General features: G+C 40.4%; 1 protein-coding gene across 1 annotated transcript in view; it reads left to right on the top strand.

The window, feature by feature from the left end:
- The window catches only part of FSTL4 (follistatin like 4), a 217,739-nt gene that overhangs the window by 170,322 nt on the left and 31,656 nt on the right, over nt 1-15,761 (top strand). Inside the window, exon 7 of the mRNA XM_063413684.1 lies at nt 6,942-7,108. Coding sequence (XP_063269754.1) covers nt 6,942-7,108 — 167 coding nt within the window. The remainder of the gene's footprint in view (nt 1-6,941; nt 7,109-15,761) is intronic.

Raw genomic sequence — 15,761 nt, 5'->3', positions numbered from 1 at the left:
AGAGTAATGACAGAAGAGTGCTTCAGGTACTAAATTCTGCTAGATATATAATAATGCCTTTTCATGACTTAAAAAACAGCATTAGTAATTTAGTAGAGAATTTACAATAAAATGCTTTCTGAAGTGGCCCACAAAAGCTCCTGAGGATTTATAAACTACATTAAGAACCTGAATTATTGCAGTTTCAAAATAAAGCTGAGATACGAACATTTCTACTCAGCTTTATAAATAATTTTCTTGTTCACATTAATTAAGCCTGCAGTCCTTAGAGGTACATGTTTTTGAGGGACCCCAAGCTCCTGAGATGTCCCACGGTGACAGCTGGGCAGTGGTGGGTGACACCAAGGGTGGCCAGAGGCAGAGCCAGGTCCTGCTTGTGTTGTTCACAGGTTATAAAGCCAGAAACCTCCTCCCAGTCACCTGCACTGAACTGATGTGGGAGCTGTAGGAATTCTCTGGGTTCATTAATTGTGAATAACTATAATCATGCTCATTAACAACTCTAAGGTCATTAATTAATAACATAAACAACTCTGGTAGCATGACTGGCTTTCCTCTAATTCTGAGTTGGCATTCAGAAAATGGAGGTTTTTGCTGGGTGATGGATAATCCTTTCACCTGACTCTGGGCAGGTGAGAAGATGTCAAATGTATCTGGGTAAGACCAGCTTGTTGAACCTTAATAACCAGCAAAATGTGATGGCATGGCAATGTTTCTTCTGGAGAATAGTCCTAAAAGCAGCCAGTGGGAGAGGCTTGCAAAGGCATGCAAACCAGGGGAATTGGTGTACTGAGGTTGTTATTAGTTCATTTACTTGGTCTATAGAGTAGGGTAGAAACTAAATCAAATCCTAATTTGAGTAATTTATAAGCATATAAGCAATACCATGTTTTACAGATTCAGGCCCAGGGTGAATCACCCTTCATTGCTTTTAGCTTCTCCCTGCTGTGACTAACCAGATGATGTCCCACCCCAGTGTGTCCCCAACAGTATCACCAGAGTCCCTGCTTGGCTGGCCAAACTTCACCTTCAGTTGCATGTATAGAAATGGATCTCACAGTCATTTTAAAATCAGTTAGCTGAGGGTTTTAAGAGGGTCTAAAATTTCTCCAAACTCTATACAAAGCCAAATACAGCTGATCAAAATTATTGGTGAAAAGAGTAATTATAAAAGGTATATCCTGTATGGGGATACAGCTAGAAAGCAGAACTCAAAGTGCTGCTCAGCTCATTACAGAACTAGACCTGCTAACTCTGGTGGGCCACAAGCACTAGCAAGTCAAGGCAGAACCCTGAAGGGGGAAGCAAAAGATCATGGTGTGCTTTGTTTGGGATAAATCATGCAGGACTATATATGCCTGTGCAGAGCTATGATCTAGCAATGTTACTAAGAGATGTGGTTGTTGCTAATTTTGGCCATAGCTGAAAAGGTATATATACTGAGCTCTGTAATCAATAAATTTGCTTCATGCATGCAAACCATGGAGACCCCATCTCTTCAATCGCCAACATCCTGTTTTTAACTATGGTCTATTAATTGTTTTTATTTTCTTGATTCAGTTAGCTCCTCACCTGAAAGTGTGTTCAGCTACAGAGCTCTTTTATCTGTTGAAACAAATGCTAAAATCACCACTGACCTTCATGGCCACAAGGCAATAAACAGATTTTACTAATGCAGTGCATAAACACAGCTGTAGGACTTGGGGAATTAAGTAGACACTAAAGTTTTCATCCTGTTAAATCACCCCTGACTTGAACCATTGCTGGAAAAACACGATGTATTAAGGGCTGTGTTAACCCATGCTTCAGTTCACAAACAGGGCTCTGCATTAATTGGGGGGCAAGAATCAGTGCTGGAGACTTTGTTTGAAAGTCATTCACCTGTTGGAACATCAAACAAGGCTATGTTTTGGTTAATTGTCTTCCTTCTGAGGATGAGTTACAGGATTTAAAAAGTATTGCCTTGTCTCATAAGCAGGATCTAAGCAATAGAACAAGAGTAGATTAAATATTATGGGGAAATTATTCCCTGTGAGGGTGATGAGTCCCTGGCACAGGACTTCCCAGAGAAGGTGTAGATGTCCCATCCCTGGAAATGTTCCAGACCAGGCTGGATGGGGCTTGGAGCAACCTAGTTTAGTGGAAGGTGTCCCTGACCACAGCAAGGGATTGGAGTGAGATGATCTTCTAACCCAAACCATTCTGCAATTCTATGATAATCTGTTTCAGCAAGGCAAGATATCCATGAACAATGATTAAAGGTGGCTACAATGCATTAAAATGTGTATTTTCTTTAGATTTAAGGGAAGAGATCTAATTAATGATATTAAGCACCATTAAAAGTGTGAAATCTGTTTCTCTAGGCAGTGCAGCACCAACAGAGGCAGGTGCCCAACATTGCTATGTAAATTATCTCCACGCGATGCTACATCAATGAGATTTTCTCCATAGTTGTTTGTTCCAGGTTGCTCCCTGTAATGACCTCAATTATACATGTCTTCATTGTGAAATTATGATTGCCTTTGGTGGGCTGCAAATGACAGCAGAGAAAAAGATTTCCATGATAAACTAGCACAACAGGTAATACCTGCTGCATTAGTATGCAGAGCTTGTGAGGGTGCAGTGTAGCTCCAGCTTAGCACCTTAAATAGCACTGGAGAGGAGGAGGGACAGAGGAAAATGTTCAGCAATATCTTGACATTTTTTTACAAGGTAAGGAATTACTAAGACTTCACATTCTCACATGTCACCGTGGGACCTGGTTTGCAAGAAATTTAATGTAAGAACATCAAGATGGTGATGGATGGGTCACCAAAGGTGCTCAGTGCTTCAGGCTGAATATCATACAAGGCAGGAGAAGTGGGAGAGGATGGACAGGAGTGGTGCCTGCCCTGAATAACCCCTTGACACTGACCCCCAGCCCAGGGGAAGGGATCCCCTTACCCTGCTTAATAAGGCAGATGGGTCTGAAGATGGCACTGCCCTAATTCTTGAACCACACAGTGTTCAGGCACTGGGCTGCTGCCATCATCAGTGGGGAGTTTGTGATGTCCTGTTGCCTTTTACTGACCTTGATTTTGTTCCACATTTGGTGTCTTTCATCTACATGATCAGGGATTAGTCCTGGTCCTCTGATGCACAGATGCATGCTTACACCAATTCCTTTTTAAGGAATTTTTTTACAAAGGCTTTACCCCTGTCTGGAACCATTAAAAATTGAGTGAAGAATGATAGCATTCCGTTCTCTGACGATAGCATCTCTCTCAGATGGCAGAATAGTTGGCAGGAATTTATTTCCAGCTGGAATAATCTGAGGAGCTACTTCAGCTGAAATCCTAGAGATGAGTATCAGGTTTGACACAACTTGTTAACTATAGTCAGCAAGGACTGATACTATGAATACGTTGAAGACTGATACTATCCATAAGTTGAACCTATGGAATGTAGAGAAATGGTTTGCGTGCATCATCCTGAAGGATTTTCAAATGAACATAACATTGCTTGATTTTAGGACCAAATTCCATTCCAGCTTGTGTTCTTCTGCAAATGAGCACCCTTTAAATATTGTCTTTTTGTTCTGTTCAGTTTTATACCCATGGTAAAATTCCTTTTATCTCCTAAAGGTTTTTTAAAATAAAATGAACAGTGTTCAATACTTAATCTAGAAGCTCTACACAAAATCATTATGGTGACTTGAATAATTTTTACACATAAACCAAGAGCAGCAGTGTCTAAGCTCTATAACTTAATACAATGTTGAGTCTTTTAAAACAGTTTGAAAAAGCTCAGCCCTCATGTCATCTTAGGGAATCCTGTTTCCTCCCCAATACACCTGGTTGTATAAGGAAATCTTTCCTATTGAAAACAAAAAGACAATAAACCACACAAAGTAATTCTGTATTAGCAGAAAGGCTTTTAGATGTTAATAATATTGAGTCCCTCAAATGTACTGGTAATAAGATGCTGTCAAATATACTCCACAGAAATACTCTAAAAAGCAATGTATCTGTATTGTTAAAGTGGTCTGTGCTAATTACATGCTTTAACATAAAAAACTCATCCCTTGGTCTCATATGTTTCATCCAAGAATGGCAGCTGTGCAAGGTGTCTTTTTAATTAAAAGTTAATGTATTTTTCATTACTGTGCTTCTAAAAAGGAAAAACCAGAGCCTCTTTAGCAATTGTTTGTAAGATGGGCAGGAAGCCTTAAATTCCACTGCAAGAGAGCACTGAAAAAACGTTGCTGAAGAAGGAGCTTATAGAAGCTCAGCATGAGCCAGGGAACTCAAGACACCATGAAAAACAGCAGAGGGAATTAAGGAAAACAGCAGTAAGATGAAAAAACAATTCTCTTGTAAATGAATGGCCCTCTATTTCATTTCTCCTCAAGAAGAGATGTCCTCATTAGCCCTACTGCATGCTACAAATTATTGTAATTATCAGTTCTTTATCCTGTCAAGTGCACTCCAAATATTTTATTCATTGAAAGAAGCTCTTCATTATGGAGAAAATAACTACATTATTAGCCCCTATATGCTGTTTACATGCTTCGGGCAGCTGGATGAGGGTATTGGGATGGACTCTGCATCCCTAGAAGTGTTCAAGGCCAGGTTGGATGGGGCTTGGAGCAGCCTGGTCTAGTGAAACACCCCCTCCCCATGGCAGGGGTTGCAACGATGGTCATTTATGTCCCTTCCAACTCAAGCCATTCAGTGGTTCCCTGGGACATCCCTATTCCTATGGCCCACTGCCCCTGAGTTGCCACATCCCTGATTTCTTCCAGCAGTTACTTGAAGGCAGTGTGCTTTAGTCGTGTGTTATGTCTTCCCAGCTTAGTTGCTAACCTGCTCAGGGATCTTGAGTGGGTAATGTTCTCCTTTCCCAATTCATCTCCCCTTTTGATTTTTAAAGTTTGATGGTCGGACTGTGTTAGTCTTCTCGTGTAATGCCTCTGGGAGCCACCATAACAGAAATTGTAGCACCACGTTGGTCAAACATTCCTAATTTTGATCAACCATCTATCAAAACTATGGTTACCTTTTATTTCAAACAGCTTGTACTCTTCCTGAAATAGCACTGGGAATTTTAAGTGGGAGAAATGCTCACTGCTGACAGACACAAACAATGCTGTATGGACCCTGCAGCCCAAAGTCAGCCTCAGATCCACAGTGGTGAATACACTTTGGGACACATTAGCTTCTCACTTAGGTGGGAGAAGCAGAAGAGAAGGGGTGCCAAGCTGTTGGAGTACATTTTCATAAGCAGGTTTTGCACTAATTCTTCACAATCAGTTGCTATACAAAGCACTGAGTCTGTCCAGGCTGCCCAAGGCTGCTGAAATAGACTGAGTATTCTAGTGACAGATTTAAGAGGTTTGCTACTCAAGAGATGTTAAAGCAATTTTTCAGTTAGACAATACATGGAAAATTGTGCTTGCAAATTTTAATTCCACGCAAGTGACATTCATATCTTGTGTGGGATGTAATGTGGGATGTGAGTTATGAGATAAGTGGGCAGGATGAAGAGTAACTTTTACTATTTGATAGGAGGGATTAGCCTTACCCCTGTATGTCATTTTACAGTGTCAGCACTGCTTGAAGTGGTTTTTCCCAAAGCACATGTCCTTGGGTGAGGGAGCATCAGTCTCTTTCATCTATGTTTTACTGCTGACAGTGGACATGAGAAAGGAGGAGCCTTGATGCTGGGAGAGGTTGTTTCATTACCAAGCCCAGGTTTTGGAGTTGGCTGAAGCAAAGTAACACCAGCTGTGAACATTCCCTGTTCCTCTCAATGGACCATTACCTTGAAAGACCAATTTTCATCATTTACATGCAGTATAGTTTTCTTATTGCAGAGCTTGGGAATGAGAGGAAGCAAAAGCCATTGTGTGAATTACACAGCAGTGGCTACAGGAGCTTGGACGATGTTGCCTGACTGCCCAGTCACTGTCTCACTGCTGCCAAAATGCTCCATAAAGGCAGTCTGCACCCAGGGTAGTTCTGGTATCAGGTCTGACCTTCCTGTGTGACCACACATGGCAAAAGATGCAGCCGCATCTCATGTCATTGGCCAGAAGGAAACAACGTGGCATAGTGTGGTTTCAGAGCTGGTGGTGAGGTTTTACATAAGGTCTGCTGCCTCAGGAGTTTCTTTTGTGTGGCACACATAAGTCAAAACAACTAGCGTTTTTATTTAAATAAAATATTAGAAGGCTTTTATTTTTTAAGGCATCTGTATCTCAGGTGCCATATGTGCCTGTGTTTGGTAAACAAGTTTTCATGCTTGGTGACTTCCAGTGTCTGGGCAATTTGAAACTAGGTTTATCTATATTTCAGTGGCAGCAGTCTGACCTTAATTCTTCTTCTTCAAGGAATAAACATGACTCATTCTTGTACCTTTTTAAAGGACTTTGAGAGGAGTGTTCTAGAGAAACAAGCCCAGATGATCTCAAGCCAGAGAGCCTTTGCTTGTGCTTCTGTTGCTGACTGCTTTGTATAAACTACTGCGCCAGGCTGGCCAGCTAACCATCTTAATGCCCTCATGCCACAGCTGTGTCAGGAAAGAGATTAGGGGAGTTTGATTGAGACAGATTCAATTTGTCTCTTAATTGGCTTTATGGCTTATGGGGTTTTTTTTGTATAGCATAGGTACCCCAAAGTTATTCCCAGAACAAGAAGGGAAGTCAGAGAGCGGAGAAGCGGAGCAGCTTCCCAGTGTGGTGTTTGATGTTGATGTTGACATTGATGTTGATGTTGACGTTGACATTGACGTTGACGTTGATGTTGATGTTGATGTTGAGGTTGATGTTGAGGTTGATGTTGACGTTGATGTTGATGTTGAGGTTGACGTTGATTTTGACGTTGATGTTGATGTTGACATTGACATTGATGTTGATGTTGACGTTGATGCTGATGCTGTCCCTGTTGTGTTGCCCCTTGCAGAGGTGGTTCGGCTGAGCCTGCCGGAGGAGCAGAGGGTCACCGTGACCACCATCACCGTGGGGCTCAGCGCCGTGCTGACCTGCGGCATCCGCGGCGCGCTGCGCCCGCCCATCGTCTGGAAGCGCAACGGCGTCGTGCTCAACTTCCTCGACCTGGAGGACATCAACGTACGTCCTGAGCACTCCTGTCACTGTCTGGGCAGGACCTGAGTGTGGCCTCATTTAACAGATGGTAGTTATAAGGGGGCAGCTTTTGTCTTGTTACTCTGGAGAGTGGAAGCTGGTGTAATATTTAGGTAGTACGTGAATATGTCTCAGGACTAAAAGCAAAGCAGCATATATGCAGGGGAGAGCAGGAGTACTTGGAATATGTTATATGAAATTAAGCTTCTTTCACTGGTACAGCCTGTGGTCCCAAGACCTTGAAACTCAGGGGAAAAAAGCTTTACAGACCATTCACTCCTCAGGGGTGTCTTTAATAGTACAACGAAGCAGGTTCATTAAGAACATGAAACAAAACATGTATAGTTGGCTATGAAACTCTCCTCTCTTTAAACCAAATAATCTGTTTTTATCTCTGATCCTCCTATTTCACTTGCCTTGAAGTCAATTCCCCTCTCTCTCATTCCTTGGCTGGTATTTCTGATGAGCAGTTTAAAAATGGGATTGTTTGGCAGGGTGTGGCCATGCCCTCACAGGAAGGAAGATGAATCTCTTTTAATTCACAGTGCTGGTCTGATCTGTGAGTCATAGTTGGTAGTAAAGACAGTACCTGAATGATGGTGTAAACTTACTCATTTATTTAATAACATTTAATTATGGAGAGAGTGGAAAGTAGTGTACAAAAAATATGGTCTGTATTTCATTTCTATTTGCATTAAAGTACGTGGTAAATCAGGTTTTATTTTAATTACACTACAGCAAAAGTTGATTTATATTTTTGTTCAGTTCTTGTTAATTTGATAGCCACTCAGTTCAGAGTTGTTACAGTCAATGCTATAGCTCCCTAAATTGTTGTGTATCTAGGATTGCTGAAATGGGAAAAATCTTTGGTTTATTCTTCTGCAGTAAAATGTGAAAATTACAGCACATGGGACAGAAATACTCACAGCATCTCAGTACTTTATTTGTTGACTCTTCCTTAACAGGAAAATCATGTGCTGTGCCATGTATAGGTAATTACTGTGTGCACAAACCCAGTAATTAAAACCATCTAAACATCTTTTTCTTTTCATCACAGCAAGTGTTATCCTTTTAAAATTTTTTGTATTTCTTGTCACTGCTTTGAGCTTGACTTGGGAAATGTGCAGCAGAGCCTCTGAAGGCTCAAGAGGGGTGTTAGGATTTGTTGACCAAAAATAATGAAAATTCCAGGTATTTAGCTTACATTTATGAAATTTTGATTATGATGACATTAATCTTAAAGAAATAAAGTTCCTGTGTGAACTGGACACAAAATGACTGTCCAAGAATCTGAGTAGAAGCACATTATTGAAGGACTGATGACACTTGGCTCTGAGGGTTCATTTGCAACTCCTACTATTTTAAACAGAATGTTGAATACGCTTTCAGACTGAAATACCAGTTCCTCACATAATTTAGCACTGCCCTAAGTGGTTTTCTGGTTTGTTTATAAGTAATTCTGCTTCTCACTGGTGATTCTGTGTTAAGAGGCAGAGTTATGTCCTTGCACATGAGCTGTTCCTGAATGATTCAACACTTCCATGGAGCGTAATATAGTAGGAAAAAACATCACTTTTTGATCTGTTTCAACTACTGTATCACTGAGAAACTATATCAGAAGAGCACTCTGAGATTGTAACAAGGAAAAAAATATTTATTCCTCAATTTTAATATGTCACATAACAGTTTATGACCACTATCAGTTTGTCATATAACACCTGCTACTAGTGAACATCAACTTTTCTAGTCCAATGAACACCTCCACAACTTTTTCAACTTTAATTAGACCGTGTAAATTTTTTTATCTTGTGTATATACTCTGCCATCTGTATTCTGGTTCGATTTCTTGAGCAGACACAATTTGGGGATTGCTATTTTTTGTTTTCTCTCTTCCACGGTGGGTGTTATGTGGGATGCCTGGGCTCAGGCATGTTAACTCTGGCTACTGAGGATGGGCACCTGCATGTGTGAAGCACTTGGTGGCAGCAGGGACAGTCTTTCAGCTGCTAAATGCAGCCTTTTGTTTATCATAGAACCACTGAATGGTTTAGGCTGGAAAGGACTTTAAAGCTCATCTCATTCCAAGCCCCCTGCCATGGGCAGGGACACCTTCCTCTCTACCAGGCTGCAAAAAGCTTCATCCAGCCTGTCCTTGGACACTTCCAGGAATGGGACATCTACAGCTTTTATGGGAAACGTTGTCAGTGTCTCACCACCCTCACAAGGAGGATTTTGTCCTTAATATCTAATCCAATCCTACTCTCTTTTAATCCCTTCCGCATTGTCCTGTCACTACATGGGTTTGTTTAAAAGTCCCTCTCCACCTTTCTTGTAGGTTCCCTTCAGGTACTGGAGGGACACAGTTAGGTCACCCTTAATCCTTCAGTTTTCCAGGCTGAAGAATCCAAATTCTCTTGGCCTTTCCTTATAGCAGAGGTGTCCATCCCTCTGTTCAATTTGGTCTTTTCTTAAACACCTAACAGCTCAGGTCAGGGGGTGGCAGCAGACAGTTCAGAGCTTCAGCCTCACGTGGCTACAGACACTCACATTAAACAATAATCTATGTGAAGGCATTGACAGCAGAAAGTAAAGGCAGTGTGCTTCTTAATGTACTTGAAGGTAGTTAATTAAATTACTTCAGTTTTCCTTTAGTACGCCTCAAGCAGAAGCTCGATTGCATTTCTGCTTTTCACAATAAGGTTGGCAATTTGGCTAATTGGAAGTGCAACAGGAGATTAATTGTACTTTTTTAACTTCAAGAAAATCCTCCCTGCTCTTGGCACATTGCTAATCACATACAGACCTACAGGATAGTCACACACTTGGAGAAATCTGGGTATTATATTTCAGTTAAACTCTTTCTCTTCTAAATGCTAATTCCAGAAATCAAATGAAATAAGAAGCCCAAGTCTAAAAAAACCAGAATTCTGCCAAATAGGTGTGAGAGCAGCAGAGGAAAGGCACTGCTGAAGTGTCCTTTGTTACTTTATTGGCTCCAGATTCATGACAAATGTGATCTGAGAAGGCAACCTGTGTGTTCTAGGGTAATACTGGGAGGGACAAAGACAGTCAAAAAAACCTAGATAATCCTAAATTTGTGCAGAACTGAAAGATTGACGATTACTATAAAGCCTAGTTGTTTAACTGCATTAGTTACATCATTTTTATGTGATATCTTGATTGGCAACAAAATACTTACAGTTTTTCATTGCTCTCTTAATCAGAAGCTTTCATAAGCAACTAGTAATAATTTGTCATGTCCTGTCTGTGGGAGCTCTGTTAATGAGTTGTCACAAAGCTGTTGCAAAAGAGCCATCCTAATGGTACATGTAATTAAACGGTTTCTCTTGCAAACATTTAAGATTGCTTTTAGCATAAAAATATTATTTCTCCATAAATTACCCATCCATATTATCTATCCATTAGAAGTCCCTTTGCACTTCCACTTTAATAAAGTCACGTCAACTTTTCTCATGCAGAAAATAACTATAATGTAGCTGAAACTGATAAAATTGTTATAGCTGTAAATTGATTTCTGACTACAAAAGTGAAGTGGTTAAAGTGTGTCATCATTCAAAATAATACACTTTTTCCTCCTAGGAACAAGCTATATGTTATCTCAAGTATGTGATTATGCAGGCATTCCTCAACTTGAAAATAAAATAAAGTCCTCATGGAGTCAAATACATATAATATTTATAGGGTATTGTTTCACGTGACTTGACATTATCTCCAGAGGAACATGTAAATTGATAAAATTTATAAATATAAGTTGCTCCTTCAGCAGCATGGTGAAAGAGAAGATTACCATAAAAAACAAATCTGGTGCAGAAGTAGATAAGAATTTGGTGAATTACCAAGTGTAATTACAGGCAGCTATAGCCCAAGCTCTGTAGTGTCTTTCATTACTCATTTCATTTTAATCTGTACACTTTAACTCACCCTGGTGTTGGATCATTAGTTCAAAAACAGGCTTTACATAACTAATTGTGTAAATACAGAATTCTTCATTTCTGTGGATATCACTAGGATGGCAGGGCCTTGCTCTCTCAAAACATCCCAAGCACAGAGCTCCAGCCCACAGCCTTGAGTGCCTGTGTTCCCCATCCCCCTGGGAAATCACCACCACGAACATCCCATGGCCCTTACAGGAGCTGTGCCTGCTTGTTTTGATACACATTCCATGTATATTCATGAAAATGTCCCTTTTCCATGTATAAAATTTGGAACACAAAGCAAACAGCCAACCTTTAAAGTGCAAGTCACTGGGATTGGTTTTCTCATTAAAATAGTCTGTATTAAGACAATGTATCCATGCTGACGTTTTTAATGTAGATTCGCTGTTAAATAAGGAAAAGCTCATGGATGAAAAAATCCCATTAATTCTCTGCTAATAGAATTTGGGCCATTAAAATGATCAAACCCTGGGCCATTCTAGATACTGCAGTGATGCAGTGATAGGAGCGAGTTACAAAAAGTTGCATATTTAGAACCAAGTTTTTTCTCTTTCAAATCAAAGTTTACAAAATTGCTGATAGTTTCTTAAGGTATATACAGGTTCTAAAATAGAGGTTAAGTGCAAAATTACTACTGATAGTATATTCTGAATATGGTCTCACATTTTGTCACAATGAAGATTCCAGAAATGGTATCCACTTGCATTTTTAGAGGAATGTACTTATTATTCATTTTCCTCTTCATGTTATCTCTGAGTTTCTCTGGATGTAAAACTCACCCATTTTTTTGTTATATTATAATTACACAAATATCTAAAGCATTCATTTCCATATTTTCAAAGCAAAAAAAAAAAAATTGACTCACCAGCAGTCTTATGTTGTGTTAAATTCTTTGAGCAGAAAAACAAGAAAAGATAAATTAATGCCCCATCAGGCTGTGTTTACAATAGTATTCTGGCATTTGCTTAAGGCTGAATTTCTCTCCATATAAATTACTAAAGTGATGTGTAAAACCAAGAACAAATAATATTAATGAAGCATAAGTTCTCAGCTTGTCTCTAGAAATGAATTATTAAAAGCATCAAAGAAAGTGATTTAAGGACCCATGATTAATTTAGTTTTTATTATTTTTATATGAATCACTCATGAATCTATTGTAAAAAAGATCAGAGACATTTCATTAGTGAGGAGAAATCATTTCCAAAGTGATAGCCATTGTTGTAGATTTTGCATAATAATAATCTCATTAAATGCTTGGGTACATTTTGTTTTAAAATCCTGTAAACATTATAAGAGAGAGATTTCTAGGACACTGAGGATCAGGCAAGCTTTTTTTAGTGTGAACTAGTTAATACTAGTTGCTTTGCTGGTGATTGTGAGATCAGGATGGTGTTTTTCTTTGTCTGGAAGTGTCCAAGGCCAGGTTGGACGGGGCTTGGAGTGACCTGGTGTAGTGGAAGGTGTCCCTGCCCATGGCAGGGAGCTGGGAAAAGATGAGATTTAAGGTCCCTTCCAGCCCAAACTATTCTGGGATTCTGGTGGAAAACTGGTGACAGCAGCAAGCCCTTTTGACAGAACTGGTTTTGTCTGTAGGCACTGAAACCACATGGAGGTTTTCAGCTTCCCTGGACTTGGGAAAGGGCTGAAATGGAAGCGATTAAAAATAAAGTGAATTATTATTAGTAGGAAGAGTAACAATAGTATTTGGAAAGCAAATCTCCTAAGAGAAGAACCACTCAGGGAACTTCATTCCCTCTGCCATTATTTCTGCTATGAACACTTTTAAACCATCATGGTGAGATGGTACAGACTGTTTTTAGGGCTCCCCACCTCTGCCCAGTATTTATTAGGAGCATTCAATATCTAATTTAGATGGTCTAAAACCACTGTGTGGGTTTAAATGGCTTGAGCAAGGGAATATGTAACCCATAGTGCCATACTGCGGGGTGACTGGTGCCAGTGTGCCCTCCCTGGGGACGTGGGGAATCTCTGGCTTCATGTCATTGGGATTTACTTTTCTGTTTCTTCTTATTATTTATGGTTTGAAGTCAAGTTTAGTGTTTTTTCTCAAGGAACTGGAAGTTAACCTAAAAAATAATAAGTGTCTGTGCTCATTCCTCTTCAAACTTCCTGAAAACCAAGAAACTTTGAAAAATATTTATAGGGTTTTAAATGTTGGAACAACCCCAAGGCATGTTAGAAAGCTTCATGAAAATGCATCTGAAACAGGCAAAAGGTGGGTGACAGTGCCCTGACCCTGTGGCATCACAGCCAGCTCAGCATTCAGGGCTAAGGTGGCTCCTCTCTGCCAGCTCCTTCCTGGGTGTCAGAGCCGGAGATTTGTGGTGTTACAGTCACAGGCTGGAATTCACTTGAGACAGAAGGTGAACAAGATTTACAAGTGATATGCAATGTTTTACACATCTCTGAGCACGGTGTCTCTGAACTGCAGCAGAGTGCCCGACCAGGGAATGCATTAGAATGGGAATGGGATAAATAAATATGAAAAATCTTGTGTTTGGAGAGACCTGTGCCTTGGGCAATCAGTAGTGATGGAAAGGAAATACTATACCAAAAAAAAAGGTATACACCCATTTTCTAGGATCTGCTTTGTTATTTTTTTAAAGCAACTTTTTAAAAAATATTTTATAGATTACCAAGCTGTTATGAATGTAAAATGTAGGGTGGTGCAGTTTTTTTTAATCTTGAAAAGTTAGAAGATATTCTGAGGTCATTTAATCAATCCTTTGGTTGAAGGGTAAATACAAGACATGAAAGAAGCTCATGAAGAACAGAGAACTTTTTATTAGAAAAAGGCAGAAAAAAGGTGATATGAACTGCTAGAGAAGTCAATTTATCAGCTGCCACTAGTTGACCTTATCAATTCTGAGAAAATATAAGCATAGCTTTCTGATTTTTTTATTAGAAGAATTACTTTATAATGAAATTCATAAGGTAGAGGTAATGAACACCCTGCCCTTTATCTGGCTGCTTTGATGCATGGTTTATGATACTGTGGGGTTAGATGGAGATTCCCTCTAGTTTCATCACTTCTCTTTCTTCCTCTTCACAAGAAAATGGTGACGTACCCCGTCCCTGAGCACCCACATCCATTCCAGACACACCCCATCCCAGGAATCGTTCAAGGCCAGGTTGGACAGGGCTTGGACCAGCCTGGGCTGGTGAAAGGTGTCCCTGCCTGTGGCAGGGCGCATTGGACCACATGAGCTTACAGGTCTCTTCAACCAAAACCTTTCCATGATTCCAGGATAATTCACCTTCTGTGATAAATGAGGAAAACCATGTCTCAGAACTTACTCTTTTTTTGCCTTTCTACTGATTGCCTGTTCTTCTTAATGGGATGATAAATGTAAATGTCTTTTCCATTCACTGTGGGGCATTGCTGGGGCTGAGTAGGGCAGTAACAGCTCCCTGGGGTATGGAGCACTTACTGAGCCTCCCAGACAGGCCTAAAATACTCAGTTTTAAAGCTGGGATAGATTTGGAGAGAGAAGAATTATGTTGCATCAGTTTTATAGATGTTTTTGTTCTGCTGTGACTGCTTTCAGGCTTGTGGTGACTGGGAGAACTGGCTTCACAAGTAAAAGCCCTCTGAACTATGTGAAAATATTTCCTCTGCTTTTTCCCACTGTGAATTATTCCCATTCCCTCTGCCCATCCCATCCACATCCCAGCAAACCAGAGCAGCAGTTCAGCATCTGTCACTGCTCACTCACCCCCTGTTAGCACAGGGCAGTGGCCTGTGAGCAGCTGAGCAGCTCCTCAGGGCTGCAGTGCAGCATGGAGAGGAATAAAGGACACATCCCAAATACCCCTCACAGCTTCCAAAGCAGCTGAGCAGCTCCTCAGAGCTGCAGTGCAGCATGGAGAGGGATAAGGGACACATCCCAAATACCCCTCACAGCTTCCAAAGCAGCTGAGCAGCTCCTCAGAGCTGCAGTGCAGCATGGAGGGTGATGAGGGACACGTCCCAAACACACCTCACAGCTTCCAAAGCAGCTGAGCAGCTCCTCAGAGCTGCAGTGCAGCATGGAGGGTGATGAGGGACACATCCCAAACACACCTCACAGCTTCCAACTGCAGCACAGCACTCCTGACTGCAAGATGTGGAGTTAGAGGCTATTAAGGAATCAAAGACTCATCATTTCTTAATGCTCCAGGGCTTGGGTTTTTACAGCACTCCCAAATACACCCTTATGAAATACACAAGGAAAGTGCTTGTGCATAAGAATGCATCCACAGATATAAAATGTAACAGCAAAATCCTAATGTACTAACTGTATCCACAGGGAAACACTAGGAGAAACTGTGAGCTGCCATAAACACACAGAAAGTCAGATTTGTTAGAGAATTCAGTCTACTTTTTGTAGCAACAAAAGGTTTGATATTAAACATTTAATGCCACGATCGCTTTTTCTTTCCCACACCTAAATAATTTTAATTCTTAATAATGCTGTAGTTATATATGAACTTACTGTGTGTGCAGGTTCTAATACAGGATTGATAATTCTCTTCTATGCCTGACATGGTGATATGGTGCTAACCTAAATCATCTTTGATAACTTTCTTTAAGCACCAGAAGTCAGAAAATACGTTTAAAAGTCACAAACTGTGCTTTTACCAATATAAGCCCATCTTTTCAAGAAAAAACACATTTGGAA

This window comes from Prinia subflava, chromosome 16 (genome assembly GCF_021018805.1).
Source record: "Prinia subflava isolate CZ2003 ecotype Zambia chromosome 16, Cam_Psub_1.2, whole genome shotgun sequence".
Lineage (NCBI taxonomy): Eukaryota > Metazoa > Chordata > Aves > Passeriformes > Cisticolidae > Prinia > Prinia subflava.
This window is presented reverse-complemented; position numbering and strand designations above follow the sequence as displayed.